Source organism: Electrona antarctica (assembly GCF_951216825.1).
Source record: "Electrona antarctica genome assembly, chromosome: 14".
Taxonomy (NCBI): Eukaryota; Metazoa; Chordata; class Actinopteri; order Myctophiformes; family Myctophidae; genus Electrona; species Electrona antarctica.
Window position 1 is genome coordinate 33,744,989 of NC_136795.1, and position 19,327 is coordinate 33,764,315.

The 19,327-nt window shown below is 45.5% G+C and overlaps 1 protein-coding gene across 1 annotated transcript in view; it reads left to right on the forward strand.

The window, feature by feature from the left end:
* Positions 1–3,084: 3,084 nt before the first annotated feature.
* arhgap23a (Rho GTPase activating protein 23a) overlaps positions 3,085–19,327 on the forward strand; it is a gene marked incomplete at its 5' end in the record, with an annotated part of 67,813 nt that continues 51,570 nt past the window's right edge. The window contains one exon of the mRNA XM_079521264.1: positions 3,085–3,450. Within this exon, the coding sequence (XP_079377390.1) occupies positions 3,397–3,450 (54 nt within the window). The remainder of the gene's footprint in view (positions 3,451–19,327) is intronic.

Here is a 19,327-nt window from a genome sequence, read left to right on the forward strand (position 1 = left end):
TGCACATGCATGCGCAGCACTGTGAAGTGGCCTAGAATGTTATGTAGGATGGCAGGGGTGCCCCCCACCCACCCCTGTCTGAACTAATACAGCAGAACTGAAATCGTACGAGTCTTGACTCTGGAGATTCTGTCTGGGCACGACCACGTGCTCAGCCAGTCAGGTCAGATTGTAGGGCTGGGGGGTGGTCGGTGGCGGGGTGCGGGCAAATAAATGGGTTAGTTAGGAGGGATAGTTGTTTGTTTTCGCTATATGAGCCACTAGGCTGTATATTATTATGTAATGACCAAGAGATACTAGCATGTCACCCTACATCATTATCAAATTGTATTTTACTGAGTCAATCAGAGGGACATATACCCACACAGCCTTGGGCTGTGTGTCAGTGACTGCGACTGGCCCACAGACAAGCACTGGGTTAGAGCCAGACAGACTCCCCAGTCACACACTGGACGTTTTCAAACCTTTTCCTTTCGATTTTTAACTTTTTAAGTTTTGCTTGCCTGATAGGCAAGTGCTTTCTTTTGTTTTGTTTATATATTTTTTGGCATGGTACAGTAATTAGACAGGAAAGGGGGAGAGAGATGGGGAATGACACGCAAAGGCCGTCAGGCTCGGGAGTCGAACCCACAGCACGCCGTCTGGCTGGCTTGGCAGCCTAGGACCCCAGACGGTTGAGCTAACCGTCCAGGCCAAATTGGTTCTTTCTGTGTGTGCATTTGTGTGTGTCAATGCAAATGTTGAGTATGTGTCCACGAAGAGGTGTCGCAATGAGGCAAAATGCACACACAAGACAAGACACACTAACACAGTACCATTGTTGAACACCAAATACATTTACTGTAGACACAAAGGGATAGGAGAGAGAGGGGTCTGTGGTCCAGAGTAAGAGGGGGCAGACAGTCAACCCCTCACACACCAGCTGCAGAAGGCCTCTTCCATGACACCCATTCCTCGCTTAATCCACCCTTTCTTGTGGATCAGCCCTCATTCAGGACCGAATAAAAGACCCTCCCAGGCAGTATATCTGCCTAACTCTGCCACCTTAAGACCAGGATCCTGCTGGACTCTGGAATTTTAAACTGGAATGATATCCACTGAATGACTACGGAGGCTGCACTACTGGTGGTGTACCTGCTGATATTCACATGAATAATCATCCGTTTCAAATGCTGCTGAGTGAAGGTCATCACTTGGACTTTTCAAAGGGTGCCGGCCCTCTGGCTCAGGTTCTAAGCCCTTGACATGGGGTGGTGCATCTCTGGGTGGGCCAGGGGGTCTGAGGCCTTGAAGAGAGAGTAAAGGCAGTCCCGAGAGTTGGCAGCTGTGGCTCTTGGCGTGGGAAGCATTTTGTAAGCTTCTTTTCCCCCCTATGACTCTAGTCTGTTTCCCCATAGGAAGACAGCTTTGAAGTGGCTCTCTTTCCCTGCTCTGCTCCTTGCACCCCTCTGTCTCCCCTGTGCGGCTGTGCCACACTCCACACTAATAGTAGCCACATGGGCCCCCAACTTTGAGCCATGATCACAGTCATCACACAGGATGAAGCAATGCCACGTCGCCATATTCTTTGCCAGTCTTTCACGGTCTCATTTTCTTCCCTAATTTCATTATTTTAAATGTATATTCACCTATTTTTATGCCTTTTAATAACTAGTCCAATAATTTAATATAGGCAATAAGTGGGGACTTGGGAGGAATGGACCTTTTTTTCATGGTTTGGGTAGGAAGCTCCACAGTTACTGTAAATTGGGGGTGTAGCCTATAGGCTATAATCATGTAGTGTAAACTCTTGGCAGACAACTGATGTTCCTGTTGGATTAATGACTAAACTTCCCATGACTGTGTGGCTTTTGATTCACCCTGCATGGCTGCAACCATGAACAGCCTAAAAATACTTTATGACCTTTAATAATAGCAATTCACAGTTGATATGGGTAATTCTGAATGGATGGCTTTGTAGGTTACCATGATGGATAATGGATGGTTAATGACAGCAATTATGTTTGGACAGGTACAGGCATAACTTGTAGTTTTTGTATTTATTCATATAGGTACTGTAAGATGTATTCTGGATGTTGTATTTGCTGGTCCAAAATGTAACATTGGCGATGTGGTATTGAAGTGTAATTTTATTTCTGCCTCTTGGCCAGTTCCCACTTGTAAAAGAGACGCAGTCTCAATGTGTTTTTACTGGTTAAATAAAGGTTAAAAAAAAAAAAAAAGTAGCGCTTGCTGGTAGCGCAGTGAGTGATTCTGATTGGACGGTTAATAAGAGGTTAATAACGCATGATATCTTATTGGATGGATTTGTAACATTGTTATTGTTTGGCAGCTCAGGGACGGATTAACCCCAACGAGGGCAGGTAATTTTTGCAGGGCCCCCATAGCGCGTGTGTGCGTCTTTTTAACCTAAATTTAACAAAATCAACAACCAATGAAGAGCCCCAGGAGCCCTTTTCAGGGCGTCAATATAGTACCGCAGATCCAATTTCCCCAAAGGGCCCCTGAGAGCCAGGGGCCCCTTTTGTCGTGTCGATTCTGATTGGATAGGCTGCTATATTAATAAGGGCGAAGAAGCAAGCAAGATACATATCCCTTCTGTCTGGCTTTTACTCAGTGTATGTGTTATGTGACTGTGGAAGGAATTCAGTAATGGAACTTATGGAAGTGGTCTTGTCTCCCAATCTGAGTGTGCTGCTGTCCTACCTACCTCCTCGTGAACCTTTAAATTCCCCCAGCTGTTTAGTCTTTTCTGTCGGGTCTATCAGTTTATCAGGGCACAATAAGCCTTTGTTTAAACGGCCTTGGGCACGCTGAGGTATGCGCCCCCATGCAGCCCCCCTCCCCTCCTCTCCCCCCGCGCCACGGTTTCCGAGGACGAGGATGGCTGGCACAGACCACAGACCAGTGAACTGAACACTGCAGAATTAAATGGTGTATCATAGTAGAACTGTAGTAGAAGCCAGGCAAGGCAGGCATGTCTGAACTTTTTGTTTTTGGCAACAGGCAGAGGGAGCTCCTGCACAGCGGAGCGGAGTGCATGTGAATGGAGGGAACGGGGAAGGGAAGGAAGGCGCTGAGCTCACGGTGCGAACAGATTTACCCAACGCAGTGCAGAGCGTTCAGTGTGACTGTGTTGGGTTTACAGCCCAGGCCGACGAGAGGGATTTACTGATGCGGTCTGGCGGAAGGAGAGGGGGAGCACACCAAACAGCCCCAAACAACGGAAAACAGTGGGTTAAAAGGGAAGGAAACTGGATAGGTGAATGCCACAGTGGACCCCCGCTAGAATATTGTACTTTGTTCTTGACAGAACACTTTTGTTAATAGATATTCGCCGCCACTTGTAGCAACAAATCCCCCTCTCCTTGGTCCAAAAAAAATCTCAGCTGTCCAATGAATGGAGTTGCTTTTTGCCTCGTTGGAATTCCTCCCTACCCTGAGAACGAAGTAAGTAATGATTGCTGTGTTGTCACTGATAATGTTTTGATTTTGTGGTCATCTATGATACGCGGAATATGGCGGACATTGTATTGGGTCTGTGCTGCTGGTCAGAGAGCGTGATTTCCTAAGAGGATTAACAGTAGTTTACATACGTGTAGCCTACACACACACGCAGCACACGCTGTAGGTTGAGAAGTTCGCTCTTCGGCATTGTATTTCTGCAGCTTCGTTCATGCTGTGCGCGACAAGAGGCGAAAAGTGTCGTTTTACGCTCTGGTATTTCAGTCTTTTCTTTTGTGTGTCCCTTTTTATCAGTGAGGTTCCAAAGGCTGTCAAAAGGGACTGGGCATCCCGAAACGTGGACGCCACATTTGTCCTATCAGTGACTAACCAGTAACCACACTAGTGTCCACTGACTCTTTCTCTTTCTTCCACCATTCGGAGTCGATATACACGTTTTGATAGCTTTATATTTATTTAATTGGGTTCTCCACGTGAGATCTAATGAGCCTACCCTGCAGTTTACCACCTACGAGGTGGTAGCTATACTGCTGCTCCCAAAACCTAAGGTGGGGCTTCCACTAGGCCAATCTAACATGAAATACCATGTAATAACCCAATTAAACACGTTCAATGGTGTGACACATGCCAAAAACACAGACTGTAGAGTTTGTTATTGTGCAGAGATCTCTGTGAAAGGTGTGTAGCCTACTTGGCTACTTTGAATGATTTATAGTATTAGTAGCCTAAAGAGATGACCAAAAGCGACTCCAGCTGAGATATTGCCATAGGTCATGGTGTAGGAGAGGTTGTCCTCTTTGGGCCTACACACAGGAGGTCTGCTTGTGTGTTTGAAAAGAGGCATCTAGAAAGGTAGCCTACAAGGCTGGCTCAGTTTGTTTGTAGCCTCCACAGAGGTCTGTGTCTAGATCTGTTTTGATTTAGGCTCAGAGGATCTTTTGACTCTGTGTGGTGCCTGCTTGTGTATTTGTGTGTGTGTGTTCTATGCATGCGTCTGTGCGTGTAGTAGGGGATGCCCTGAGGCAATAGAGTTGTTTGAACTTGACAAACTTTACAATGTGGCAGTAAGATCCTTTTTTCTCTTTGTGTTTCTAGTCCTGAGGCCATAAAAACATGTTCCAGATGAAACAAATCAATTGTTTTATAGTGTTCCACTTTGTACATTGAATTGAAATGTGCACATTACTAATATGAGGCAGAGGGACGAGCTTAAAAAATAAAGTTGCCTAAGAATTTGGAGTAGAGAGAGAACATGTAGTCCTACTATCTGTGTTTATGTCGTCAACTAAGTAATCAAATAATGACAGCTTTTATTTTCTGATCTCATGTTCTTCATGCACTCGATTACCCTACAAAGCTCTAGTGTAAGAGGTATTTGGTCTGTATAGTTAATTCTATTTTCCTAGTTAACTTGAATCCCTATGCCATAGATAGGGACAGTATGGCTTCATGCCACAGAACCTCATCGACTGTGGCCGATCTTTCTCCCTCTGGCAAAGAACAGCCTTTCCTCTTTTGTGGTCTCGTTTCATTTGAAAGGACTCGCATGTTTGTCTAGTAAAACACGTCTTATCCCTTCAAAAACATTTGAAGTCTCTTTCATCTTCAAATTTCCAATAACATACTGCAGTGCAATAAGAAATGTAACGACTAACTGTGTTCTAACTGTGAAGCGATTCCTTTGTGTACCCACAAATTACCCATCAGACCCGAAGTGGAGTTTCTAATATGATTTCGTTGGCCTAATAGTTAGCACATGGCTGCAGAACACGCTCCTTTTACCTTCAACCCCATAACGTGACCTCAGTGCCTCCTCTTCTGTTCTCTCCCTGACCCATTTCATACCTGCCCTTTGCCCCCGACTAAGTGTCACCACACACCCTAGTCTCATGCCGCAAAACCTTACGTTTCTCCACACTGCATCTCAGTTCCTTGTACCTTGGCTGCAGAAAGGAATACAGGGACATCCCTCCTCAGGGAACAACTGTACTGAAGTGCATTGCTTGTGCTTTTGATATGAAAATGAATGGTTTGTTAAAGAGCGGGTATACCGGGACCTTTCCTCTTCTCTTCCTTTTGTGGCTGGCGTCTGATTGCACATTGATTCAGTTAGACCAAATAGTGCAGAGGAAAGCCTATTTTTATACTTAAACAGCAGTTATTTTCGGAGTATTGTCAAAATCTGCTATTTTCAGCAAACAACACTGTCATAACGGGAAGAGATGACAAACATGGACAGAGAAAGGCCGGCACATGCAGAGCTGAATTTATGGCCACTTAATTCGTGAATAGGGAACATAGTGTTTAAAGGGGCTGACGAGAGTTGCCTTCGTCCAGAGTGTATCCCTGAGACGAGGCTGGGAGTGGCTTTTTATGGAGGGAGGGCATGTCCACTGGGAAACGTTTAATGTTGTTAGCAGGGCCGCTCCAGTGTTGCAGTGCAGTACTTGTGGGTGGGATCAATAGAGATGTGCCTGTAGAGAGGAGATGGGAGTCTAGGGTGGGGCAGAGGGCAGGCGGTGCAACACCATTAAGGCCTAATGCTGCCTTGTGCCACGTGATTGCCACAGCATATTGACGACGATGGGAAATATGAGAACCCTCATATGAAAATCTGAGCTGATCCAGTCGATAGCACACCTCCTTTCGTGTCCCTGTAGCACGTGTACCAGTTTGTCTGCGCATGTGTTTGTTTGTGGTCATCGATATATTGTAGCCTGCCGCAGTGCCTTGCAGCACGTTAGCATGAGTGCCGAAAAGGAGCAGACTCATACACTATCGATGACTGTGTAATTCATTACTTGACCTTCTCCATCCTCCTGTAGCCATGCTGATGATACTGACCTGGGAGCTGCCTATTTTAAGTCAGATCATAACCTTTTCATACAAGCAGCCTGCCAATGCTACATGGCCAGAATCAGCTATAGGTATAGGGGTCAAGACGTCAAACCCAGGAGCTGCCATATAGTCATTGTCCAGTCTGGAAACCTGACCAGAAGCCTTATCTATGCACAGTCACACAAAAGGTCCGACCAGCTGTATATGGATCAGTTCCTAGGAAGGAAAGACAACATCAAGTGAAAATATCTGACACTGCACAAGAAAGCCTCATTAGAAAATGTCTGAGACTCTGAATAACTTATATTAGCATGGTACGGTACAACATTATTTCGCATCTGTGGAGAAATGTATGGTAATTTTACCCCCATTTACACTGTATTAAAATGTGATCTGTATTTGGATATTATCCCTGGATAAGGAAAAACACAAATTCTGCCAGGTGATCTCATCTTAAGGAAAGCGCTCGCATGGCATGGCCAGTGTGTGGACGTCCAACCTCTCCAGACTTATCAAGCTCAGCTTCTTCTCTGCAACTGTAGAGTCTGTTCTTCTGCGTATATGGTTGTTAATGCTGGACACTGAAGCATGCCCTACAGAAGTCCCTGGATGGGTGCTCTACACCACAATGTTTATGTGCAGTATTTAACTTCAACCAGGATGAGCATGTTACAAACGTGCATCAGTGACAGTGAGGGGATGCCAATTGCCAATTGCCAAGTGATTGAGAAGATAGCAGCCACTGCCATAGACACCAGTCGATCCCAGCCAGAAACCTAGTGCTGTGGGAACCAACATGCTGGCATCGATCACGAGTGCGTCTCACACCTACCTATGTGGACTTACTAAAGAAAGATGCAGGGGCAGAAAGTACTGGTGAGCAAGCCAGACATATGTAGGATCGAGATGACTGGACAGTGGACACTATAGAGAGAGATGATGTCTGGAGTTGGTCTGACTCACTCACATGTACAGTATATAGTAGTGATCACATATCCAGATATGTATCCACAATGCAGTCTACATTTTAATGCAAAGTGTAATATATGGTCTTTAAAGTCCCAAAAAAGGTATAATTTTTGTCTCCACCAGGCCGAAGGTCCGTGTGTGTGTGCGTGTGTCCGTCCTTCCGTCCGTCCGTTACCAGCTAATCTCTGGCACCGTTGGCCCGATCCATGCCAAACTTTGCACACACACTCTCTGGATGCCAACAACGAACCTCTACCCCAAATATTCCTCAACGGCCTGTTATAGCGCCACCATGAGACCGATTTAGGCAAAACACATTTCTGTAGATTACTCGTACACATTTTATCCATACATCACACAATTCGGTATACACTATCTCCATAGTCATTGTGATCAACATGGATCTGCACCATTTCCCATCTTCCATCCTGATTGGCTAAGATTGGCTTCCAAAGCTCACATGATTGGTCCGTTTCAAACAAAATGCCACAAATCACAAACACAGTTTGCAATTTCTGTGAAATTATACACACACATTTCCACTAGGCGACATGCCACTAATCTTTTCAGCCTCACGGTGGCGCTATAACAGGGCAATTCCTGTTTTTACCTATAAATGCATCGATTTGTATACAACTTATGTATGAGCACTCCCTAGAGGCCATGGAAAAACATTTTCCCTGCATCCCTCCACATCTGCCGGTTATAGCGCCACCATGAGGCCGATTTCTGCAAAACACATTGTTTATGTTAGTTGCACAGATTTCATCCAAATCTCACGCAAATCGGTACACATGATCTCTGTAGTCATGTGATCACGACGAGTCTGTTGGATTTCTCAGATTCTACACTGATTGGCTAAGATTGCCTTCCAAAGTTTTCAGGAGTGGCCCGTTTTGTACAAAATGCTGTATGTGCATTCTATCCTCAGAGATGCTATGAGTGATCTGGCTCTGCATTTCCTAAAAAAAAATCAAACAAACCAAAAAACATGTTTATATTACTCCTAAACAAATTGCCTAACATCACACACACACACTCCTATCCTCCTGGTGGAGACCTGTGCCCAGAAGGGCACTTTTTCTAGTTCATGTCTGCAATGCCGTGTTTTCTTGTCAATACAGTATATGTGCATTGAAGTGACAGGTCTGTGGGCAAAGTGCCAGGGTTCCGGTGGGCAGAGAGAGAGAGAGTGACAGTAAAGTCTGTGTTACAGAGCGTCCTGCATCAGTCCATTAACACCACTACGATGTCTCTCACACCTTAACTAACACCCTCGTCCAAACACCACCAGCCCTCTGGCATTCCTAAACTCTGGGGCTCCAGGCGACAGCTGCGTCTTGCTGCACAACCACTCGTGCCTCACCTCCACAGTCATTAACCTGGAGAGTGTGTGTGTGTATTACACGCACACGCTCGCATGAGTTGACACACTTTAATCACTCTCATAGCCAAGTGCAGGTGCAGGTGTTCACAAACACATGCTTTACACAGCATGTTTACATTGCACGTAAACGGCCAGGGTTGCGCACGCTCACGACTCATAACAGTCGCCCCCCATACATACATGCACGCATGTATGTATGTGCATGTATGTAGACTAGACACACATGTCACATGCACACCAGCATTTGATAGCTGACTGTAGCCTAAGCTCATATATAGAATTCAGGGTCATATGAAATATGAATATGGATCTTCACTTTCAGATTTTGTATGCTTTGGTCACAGTCTTTGAAAATTATTCCCACATTCAGTTCCATATTAAGCATTCAAAGAGGCATTTGAAACATGCATTGAATAATTGGTGTGTGTGACTTCAGTTTCACGCCGCAGGACCTTGCAGCATTACTTTTCCCCCACACACACTTCACAGTGTGGTTGTAGGAGCACTAGACCTGCAGTGTTTTCCAACGTGGGGTCCGGGGACCGCCAGGGGTCCTTGAGGGAGTTCCAGGGGGTCCCTAGCTAAATGATAGTTTGGAACCAAATGGACCCTTATGGGTCTGTAACTCTGAGAGTGTACAAACTGAGCCAAATTGTCCCTAACGGGTCCATTTGGTTCCATTTGTACACTCAGAGTTAAATTGATTTTACAATATAAATTGGGGTCTCAGAGTCTGAGATAGAAATGCCATTAAATGGGGGTCTGTAGACTAATATGCATGTCAAACTGGGGGTCCTTGAAACGGGTTGAGAACCATTGCTAGAGCCGTAAAAAGCTTCTCTTATGGGGGTCCTTGGCATATCTTTTCAAATGGGGGTCCTTGACATGACAAAGTTTGGGAACCACTGCACTAGACTGACCCTAGTATTTTTGTGAGGAAGTTGTTGAAGCTGTACAAACACAGTAATAGTCTCTACAGGTGGCCGAATGAGTTTGGTCATCATTGACCTTGTTCATCATGGTATAAGGCAGTGGTTCCCAAACCTTTTCATGCCAAGGACCCCCAAGTTGACACTTTGACTAATTATCCCGCGGACCCCCATTCGAAAATAAGACCATAAGAAGATTTTTATGGCTCTAGCAGTGATTCTCAACCCATTTAATTTCAAGGACGCCCCAGTTTGACATGCATTAGTCTACGGACCCCCATTTAATGGCATTTCTCTGGGACCCCCAATTTATATTGTAAAATCAATGTTAATTTAACTCTGAGAGTGTACAAATGGAACCAAATGGACTTGTTAGGGTCCATTTGGTTCCATTTGTACACTCAGAGTTACAGACCCATAAGGGTCCATTTGGTTCCAAACTATAATTTAGCTGTGGACCCCGGACCCCACTTTGGGGAACCACTGGTATAAGGCGTGCAGTGCCTATAATGCGGCTCTGCAATTCAAAGTAAGCTAATGGTATGGTATTGATCCTCTGTTGTTAGTCAGAGTCAGTACTTTCCCTCTCCTTCGCTCTCCCTCTCTCCCCTTTTCCCCTCTCTCCCTTTTCCCCTCTCTCCCTGGAACACTCTTCGCTCAAGGTGTGCCTTATAGGATAGGATGAATAGGGGTCCTTGTATTTTTAGCGGCACTTGAAACTTGCCTGTCCTGAAAGGTGACAGATCCATTACCCAATCAATCCTTATTCCCGGCGCGGGGCAGGGAACACACATCCCCTCCTGTGTCCCAGCTGGGTGAATTTCATATGGTGTCTCATTCCCTGACGTTGGGTGGCTCCGTGTGAAACAAAGCCTCTCTCAGAAAAAGATGAGCTAATTAGATTCATGCATGATGGTCTGGACTGTGTCAGTGCCTCTTTGTATTTGTCTTAATGCATACCACTGCCTGTGTGAGTGTTTTTTTGGGGGGTGTTTTTTTTTGTTGTTGTTTATTTTCACTGGAAAATATGCGCCTGCCCTGTGCTGTATGAGGGTGACTTTATCTCATCTGTTTTGTTGAGTGCATAGGAATTGAGGACGGGTTGCATCTTGTTCGGAAATGTAGACACAACTCTGTTTATATCGGTCTGTGGGATTGCCCTGAAGCCTGGTCGACGGGCCTGAATGGGGTAGTCAAGGCTCAGGGTTTAGGGGGCCCCTCGTCATACACTTGGCCCCGGCCCCCCAATAAAGAGATGCTGAAGTGTGTCGCAGGGGCCATGATGGGTCAAGTACGGGCAGACACTTGAGTGAGCCCCATTCAAATCATAGCAAATGATATTATGTATCTTCTGCCTGTCTCTCGTGTATAACTGTGCAATGTAGTGTCTTGTCGTGTGTCTCATTTCTGTGCAAGTGAAGTGCAAGGAAGCGAACGGGGAGTGTTGTGTGCATACACGCGTGCAGTAAAGCTGTATGGCGCTCCATCATGTCTACAGCTCCAGTCAGATCATATGTGCAGGCATCCTCCTGCACAGGCTTCCTGCACAGCCGTTGGGAACAGTGTAGGAACATTGGAATGTAAAGACAGAAAGAGAGGGAAGGAGGAGAAAGGGTAGGGCAGAAGATAACAAAATGGAGAAAATCCTGGTGAGTCATTGGCAGAGAATGATGGCAGAATGACAGCTAAACGCTGTGAGTAATCCAAAGGAACTGCATGAAAAAGAAACCAGGTGCTGGCTCCCTACAGCTTTGCATAACAGACATTTCCCTCGCTGCCAACTACCAGGGTTCACCGTATGTGCTTATCTCTCACTCAAACAAATGAGTGTTTGCGTTATGTGTGTGTGTGTTATCACTGTTATGTGATATTTTTGAATGACCAACCAAGATCCTGGTAGGACTGAGGCTCAGATATCCGAACAAATGTGAGAATGATATCGTTTGCGTTTAAGTTTATTTAGGATCGCCATTAGCTGTTACACCTGGCAACAGACTTCTTCCTGGGGTCCACAGAAGCACGCTGTGCTGAAAATGGAAATGCATTCACAATGGCAAGTATATCTTGTGAAATAGAATCAATTCTGAAGCCAATCTGAGCCCCCCCATAAATCCTGTCACACTTAGAAGATGTTTGAAGCTTGACTGTTGTGCGTTGGCTGGAAATCTTAACAAGAAAGACCCCGACTATGTGTTTACAAGAAATGCATGCATGCATGCATATCACTGAAGTGATATGCATGCATGAAATGGCAGCGAATTACTGGTATATTAGATTTTGGCATTGTGTGAAACTGTAAATGTGTGCCGATTTTGTATGGCAGTATATCTGGTGCTGGCAAAATTACATCATGCTGCAAGAGTCAAATTGCCTGCTTACATTGATTGGCACCAAAGTGCGAGACACTGTTGTTCTATCAACAAAATTCTTCTTAAGAAACAATGTTGGTGTATGGTGTATTTTTAGAGAGAGATAAACCTCGTATACATTCTGGTGGAGACTGGAAAGAGACAAAGCTGTTTACCGTGTGATCATTATTACAAGAGCGAGATCATGTCTTGTTGTTTGTTTGTTCAATGAGCAAAATGCTTCAGAGCAAAGAGAAAGTGCTGCATCTGCATGGAAATGGAGTATGAAGTTAAATTAGATGGTCTGCAGATGTATTGATTCTGTTCATTAAATGCATAATTTATCCCACATGTTCCTACATTCATGTAGGATTTGTTGATTTTTAACGTTTTCTTTCCACTAGTTGAGAAACGGTGAACTGAATGACCTTTTGACCTATGATGACCTTCCATGTGGTCATTTATTGACAAGTTGGAGGTTGAGTTTTCAACAGAAAAAGGGAGTTTGAATCTCAAGCACCGGATTGTCTGGTTGAGTCATTATTATTAGGAAATTATTATTATTAGCCAATACCATTGGTTGGGATGTGTACACATGGATGCATAGCAAGTGTTACAAAAGCACTCATTTTAGCCCAACACAACAGTGGTATCCAGGTTGATTCTAAGTCAGGGTGGTGGATGGTCCCTCGTTCACAATCAGTTGAAACCCCCTGCACTATTAGGATCTAGGGATGTGAACGACTCAGTATTATTTGGCGAGTCGTCGTGTTGCTGCCATTTACTGATGTGTCGATTGATTTTTATTTCTTTGTTTCGATTTTTTTTTCAGTTGACACTTGACAGGAGAGCGCAACTGTGCATTGACTGCATTCAGCACCACAAGTTCTGCAGCTGCACCCATCATGTTTACAATTTGCATCAAAGCCACAATAAAAAATAGACATTATTTTGTAAACATTTATTAAACACAGAACCGTTGTTTGATCCGTAGGATTCACTAGCCTCGCTTAGCCAGAAGAATCTGCCATTGCAAAAAAAGAAATTAAATCCACGCAGTGATAGTCTGACTGGCTACACAAGGCTAACTCTTCTTGTGCCCAGAGTCTTTAAAATAGTGAGCGGTTGTTTCACATAGGGACAGACGCTGTCTCGCCATGTGAGCGCAACAGTTGGTTGTTTACTTCCTGCTTGGGCATAGTGTTGCGCAGAGTTGACGGCCAAGATGATCAAGGGGAAAGGCTTCCGTAAAAAAAATGTCTTTGTTTTTCGAGTCAAGATGAGCATGAGTCTAACATCGACTTTTATTCACATCCCTAATAGGATCAAAGTTGGACTGAAGGCGGAGCCTGCCACTGCTACGGTAAAGCATTGTTTATTCTCTGCAAGAGAGAAAGCCTACGTGACATCACACAGCAAAGTGGGGCTACCACACAGGCTGTGTGTCCCCAAAAACACATATTTTTTAACCCCAAATACCTAGTCTTGCATGCTTAGAGACACCCTCTTGCGTGATCATTAAGTACGGCACTGGTATATTAATCTCTGTCAGAATGACTACATAACAGCCTTTAGCGATTAAAGAGGGTACTTGAGAACGACTCTCCCTCTGCCTATGCTATGCCATCATGTAATGTCACTAATTTAGCCTGCAATATACTGGTATTTTAGTGTAAACATGGCTACTGTGTTAATTACGTTTTCTTGACCATAGGGGTTAAGAGTCATGACAGGCTCTGTTTTTCCAGCTTGGTCAGAAAGTTACAACCTCAGAGCAGAGGCTGTGATCCAACATCCTTTCACTGCTAGATAACTGGTTCATGATGCGTGTTCAGGGATTGTACTGCAGTGCTGCTGTACACCACAGAGCAGGGGAGGATCCTATTAGTTTGTGTATATGGCAGCTGGCCAGCCAGCCACTATCATAGTGACGGTGCAAGTTGATGAACTGTGAAACGCAGTTTAGACACAGCGAATGACTGTTGTTTTGTTGGGCTTTACTAGTTGGCTGACTCACTGACCCTAATTACCAGCACATCTCCCCTGGAGCTACTCCCCAAACATATGACACCCCCAGAGCTGCATGCATGTGCTGGGGGGGATCGATATTGGCCATTATTTGACTTATTTGACAATATTGCTATTACAATTTACAATTTAGGCATTTAGCAGACGCTCTTAATCCAGAGCGATTTACATTAAGCAAGAACAAAAAGCATGGGAATACATCACATATATAAAAAGCATTTTATCAAGAAACATGCGTAAGCTAAGAACGTAACTAGAACATATCTATATATAATGACACTATACATATAAGCTATACATATATATTATACTATGCTGTACTGTTATTGTGCTGTCTACATGACATGCTATAAGTCTGTCTAAGGGGGTAGGGTAAGTGCTATGGGCCATGGTGGAGTCTGAAAAGGTGGGTTTTCAAACTACGGGAGGAAGATCGGGAGTGATGCTGCAGTTCTGATTGCAACAGGAAGTGTGTTCCACAGTTTTGGGGCCAGAAGGGAGAAGAGTTTGGGACGTGTGGAGCGTTGTCCCGGCGTTTTTAGTGAGGGTACTTCCAGCTTCCCTGCGTTGGCTAATCTGAGTGCGCGGGAGGGCACTCAGATCAGCCAACAGTTTATGCAGCCAATGTTTAACTACTTTAAACGTGACGTCCAATGCGGTCCATTTTGTGGGCATGTTATTATACTAACGCTCTAGTACTGCAGATGTGCAGATTTAGATTCAGATTCACTTCTCAGTATGTATCCCTCAGGAAACTGCATTGTCACAGTTGGGGGTTAAAGGAGTAGTTCACCCAAGAAATGACTTATTTTATATCAGTTCCACACCCCATGAAGCCTTGAATTCACAGAGATCCTACTGAGTCTCCTATTGACCGATGGTCAGCAAATTATTGGCTGCAATTATTATTGCAATGCGACGGGAAAAAAAAGAAAAAATCACACTCGTATGAAGTGAGAGGCGCTCTTATCATCATACATCATCATGACGTAAAATAGACACTGTCTATTTTCTCAGACACTATGACGTAAAATTCTACATTCATTGTCTATGGGAATTTAATGTTTGTGTAGGACAAAGTTTGTGGACAGACACCAAACGCTGGAGGGGATAGTGGTCAACAAACAAACAAACAAACAAACAAGAATAAAAATCCATGAATTCAAGGCTTCATGGGGGTGTGTAATTGATAGAAAATAAGTAATTATTTGGGTGAACTACTCGTTTCAGGAGTAAGTAGTAAGTACTAAAGTGAAAGTAAGTGAAAAGTACAGAGTCCCAGGTGGGAACAGTAAAAACAATACCCCGCCTACAAAAGTGAATGTGCTTGTCGTGACAGGCCAGCAACAGAGACAGTCGACCGGGTTGAACAGTCAGGCAGGCAATTGAAGATGCTCTGGAGGTTGGGAAGAGATAATGGTGCTGTTCCTGGCTGCCTGCCTGAGGCAGAGCAGAGGAGGAGAGCGACCTCGTGTCACAGCAGAACACACTGACCCTGGGACAGCACACATCCAGCTGCTGTGTCCTATCTCAATTAATTCTTGTTCTTTCTCCTCCTCCGTTTCCTCTGCGTGTCAGTATCCTTGTTGTCTTATTCCTTATTCCGTCTTCCCTTCTAATCTTCTCTTCTCTTCATCTGTTTTTCCTCTCCAATGCGTCTCCACTTTCAGTGTTCTTGTTTTCCCATCACCACTCCCCCAGTTTTCTTCCTGTGTGTCTGATTTGAGAGGAGAGAGAAACACTGAAGTGATCTGGTTTGATCTCTCCACCGCTGCCTTATTTGGACATCACATATCGCTTCAGAAAGCACTGGATGCCCACATATTTCAGCATGGTGTGTGTATGGGGCCCTGTCTAAATATACACCTTAGGAAGATTTATGGTCTCTGCTCAGATATCACTAGTCTTCAGTTGTAAAGCATTTGTTATAGCCTAAAGCATATAGGTATTGCCTGCTGATAAGCATGAGCTGGTTGCCTTAAAAGGGTCTGCTTTTTTGAAACTTGGTATGTCTGTACGAAACACTCTGATCCCAGAATTTTGCACGCACGCACGCACGCACGCACGCACGCACGCACGCACGCACGCACGCACGCACGCACGCACGCACGCACGCACGCACGCACGCACGCACGCACGCACACACACACACACACACACACACACACACACACACACACACAGCCAGAGTTTAGTTTACAGCATATACTTAAAACTGAAATGGGTGAAACGGTATGTTTATATAGTATGTCTTCTTTGCTCTCAGCTGTGACCACATGTCTGAGTGAATTTCATTCCCATGTCAATAGCTATATGATCCTCCGGGGAGCCCAGGTACACCTCAACTGACCAGCGACCCGTAACCCGCACAATAATGTGACCTTTTGGTACACTGAGGTGGAATAAGGCATGGAAGCGTCTCTGACATTTATGTGCCCACAGCTGATTGTCCCTGCCTGCAGGAAAGGCTGCTTAATGCAGAGTGACAGGAGCTAAAGATGCAGAAAATGCCATGAGCATCACACCGGCATACAGACCATGATCATATTACACTGTAGAATCCCGAGTGTTTATTTAACGCTGAGAGTTTACACATGTAACCAAATGGACCGGTAAGGGCTTCAATTTGGTTACATTTGTAGATTCTTTGACTTAATGGATAAATGAAGACAAATGGATGTGTATATACACATTTTGCTGTGTATTTTACAGAGAGGTCAAGTATTTCGGTGCACTTAAAAAAATACTGCACAAGTCTGAACTGGTCAAAAAGTAAACACATTCACATATTCACACACACACACACACACACACACACACACACACACACACACACACACACACACACACACACACACACACACACACACACACACACACACACACACACACACACACACACACACACACACACACACACACACACAAACATAGACATGCTGTCTCAAACAGACACTATACAGCAGACACCAGTATCTCGCTGTCCTCCACAGATGTTGTGCACTGGTGGTGCAGGGCTGTACACTGCGTGACACGAATCAACAGGAAGGAGCAGGCAAATCTGCAGCAGATGAGACGATAGTGAAGATGGCTGATCCTCCTGTATTCAAAACATGTCCAGGAGGACATGCTGTATCTGCATGCCATCTCTGTCCCACCAGAAGGGGTGGGGTGCAGAGGGGGTGGGGTGCAGAGGGGGGGTGGGGTGCAGAGGGGGTGGGGTGCAGAGGGGATTGCGAAGGCAGGCAGCTCTGCCCACAAACGGTTTGCGTGTAATCTCGGGATCGGCAGCCTTATCAGTGCTCGCTCACAGTGTGGGAAGCTCAGCTCGTGTCCAGGCTAGCAGACCCTGTACTTTCGAGTCTTTTAGGTCTGCCCTTGGTCTTTCTTTTTTCTGTTTGGCACCATGGGATGGGAAGGGGAAAATCTGCTCTTATTTCAGCTTCCAGTGTTGACATATTACCGGATTAGGAAAGAGTCATAAAATGGAGTGTTTGGAGGGGAGGGGACGTTATTTGTCAGCCTCAGATTTATGCTGTACTTGGTCACGTGTGCTGTGTGTTGTTTTGACTCTTCCCACCCCTGTGGGCCTCTCTCCAGCTTCTCTGTAGTGTCTTCTCCTGTACTGGAGCTCCCAGAGGTCACTAGAAGTCTACATGCCCGCAAGTGTTGACATGGAAAACAATGAACTGACAATAAAAGGGAAGGATAGGCTAGGTTTAATAAGAAACACCAGGTGATAAGAAAGCCTTGTGTCTGGATTTCCAAACACAAGACTGGGAGGTTGTAAAAGGGGTGAATGTAAAAATGTCCTCCTTAAATGGTACTTGTTCATCGTCCACCAAAGAGCGAGCTGTGTGTGTGTGTGTGTGTGTGTGTGTGTGTGTGTGTGTGTGTGTGTGTGTGTGTGTGTGTGTGTGTGTGTGTGTGTGTGTGTGTGTGTGTGTGTGTGTGTGTGTGTGTGTGTGTGTGTGTGTGTGTGTGTGTGTGTGTGTGTGTGTGTGTGTGTGTCCGTCCAAACAGTGTGCTGTATATGAGGCAGTCTAGAGTGATGGAGGAATTCTTCAACTCGGTGTGATTGCTGGTGCATGACAGGAATGTAAAAACCAGATGACCTCAGATGGAAACTCCAGTGAGGGACAGACGAGACCTTCTAGCTTGGCCTATTAAACAGTCAGACCCAGCTTTCTAGCCCTGCTTTCTCTTCTCCTTATTTTCTTTCTTTCACTCTTTCTCTTGCACTCACTAAAACCTGATTTAATACTCGTGCATTGTTTTATGCACATTTTTCACTTGAATAAGAAAAGGGCCTAACTTATGATAAACTAGGTGTAACTCTTTCTCTCTCTTGTGTCGGGCTTGTAAGACACACTGGCCATCAGCGAGTCTCCCGACTTGGCTCACTGGCCGCCACGCCACGCCACACTACGCCACACCACGCCACGCCACGCCCCGGCCGCTGGACCGCTGCCTGGTGCGGGGCTGTCCATAACGTGCCCCTGGGTACGGTTTTAGCCATGCAGCACTGGCTCTGGAGCAAAGGCAGCCAAGGGGAACAGAGTCGTCATCCGCGAGCCCCGAAACTTATAATTTTCAACTGTTAATTACACAGAGGCAGCCATTGGGGCTAAATATACGCATCGGGGCCTCCAGGGAAGGGAAGGAAAGCGGAGGGGCTTCCAATGTCCTCTGCCCAGACAGAGAAGGGGGAGGGTGGGGGGCGGGGGCAGAGAGGAGAGGGCAGGGAGGCCTGCTGGAGCCCTGTGGTTTCTGGAGCTCTACACTGCTGAGGGCTGCTTCTGAAAACAACCAGGACAGAAAGAAAAGAGAGGGGGTGGGGGGGGGCCTCTTATTGCAATGGAGCTCATACGTGACGCTGTGATTGCTCCCAGCGGTTGTGGTCAGTACAGGAGAGAAAGAGGAGAGGAGGTGTGTGTGGAGGGGTATAGTATGAGGGGAGCCGGGTTAGTGCTTTGCCAGATGTCGTCATTGGCCCCTGTGTTGCTAGGCTTTGTGGTATACAGTATATGCACACATACTGTATGCACGCACGCACGCAACACACACACACACACACACACACACACACACACACACACACACACACACACACACACACACACACACACACACGTGTACAGGGGAGGGAGACAGATGTTACTGCTGAGAAGAAAGTGGAGCCTGGGGTTTACCTGACGAAGTCCAGCCGTTGTCTCGTGAGGGATCCCACACTGCTGGAAGAAGTCAGGATGCGGCTGTTGGAAGCTGTTTATAAGACTTGTGGTGCTGGACAAAGTATTTTGTAGGTCGTTTTACATTTTTTCCCCATTCCATTTTCCACCATCTTATTTCATGTTTTGACT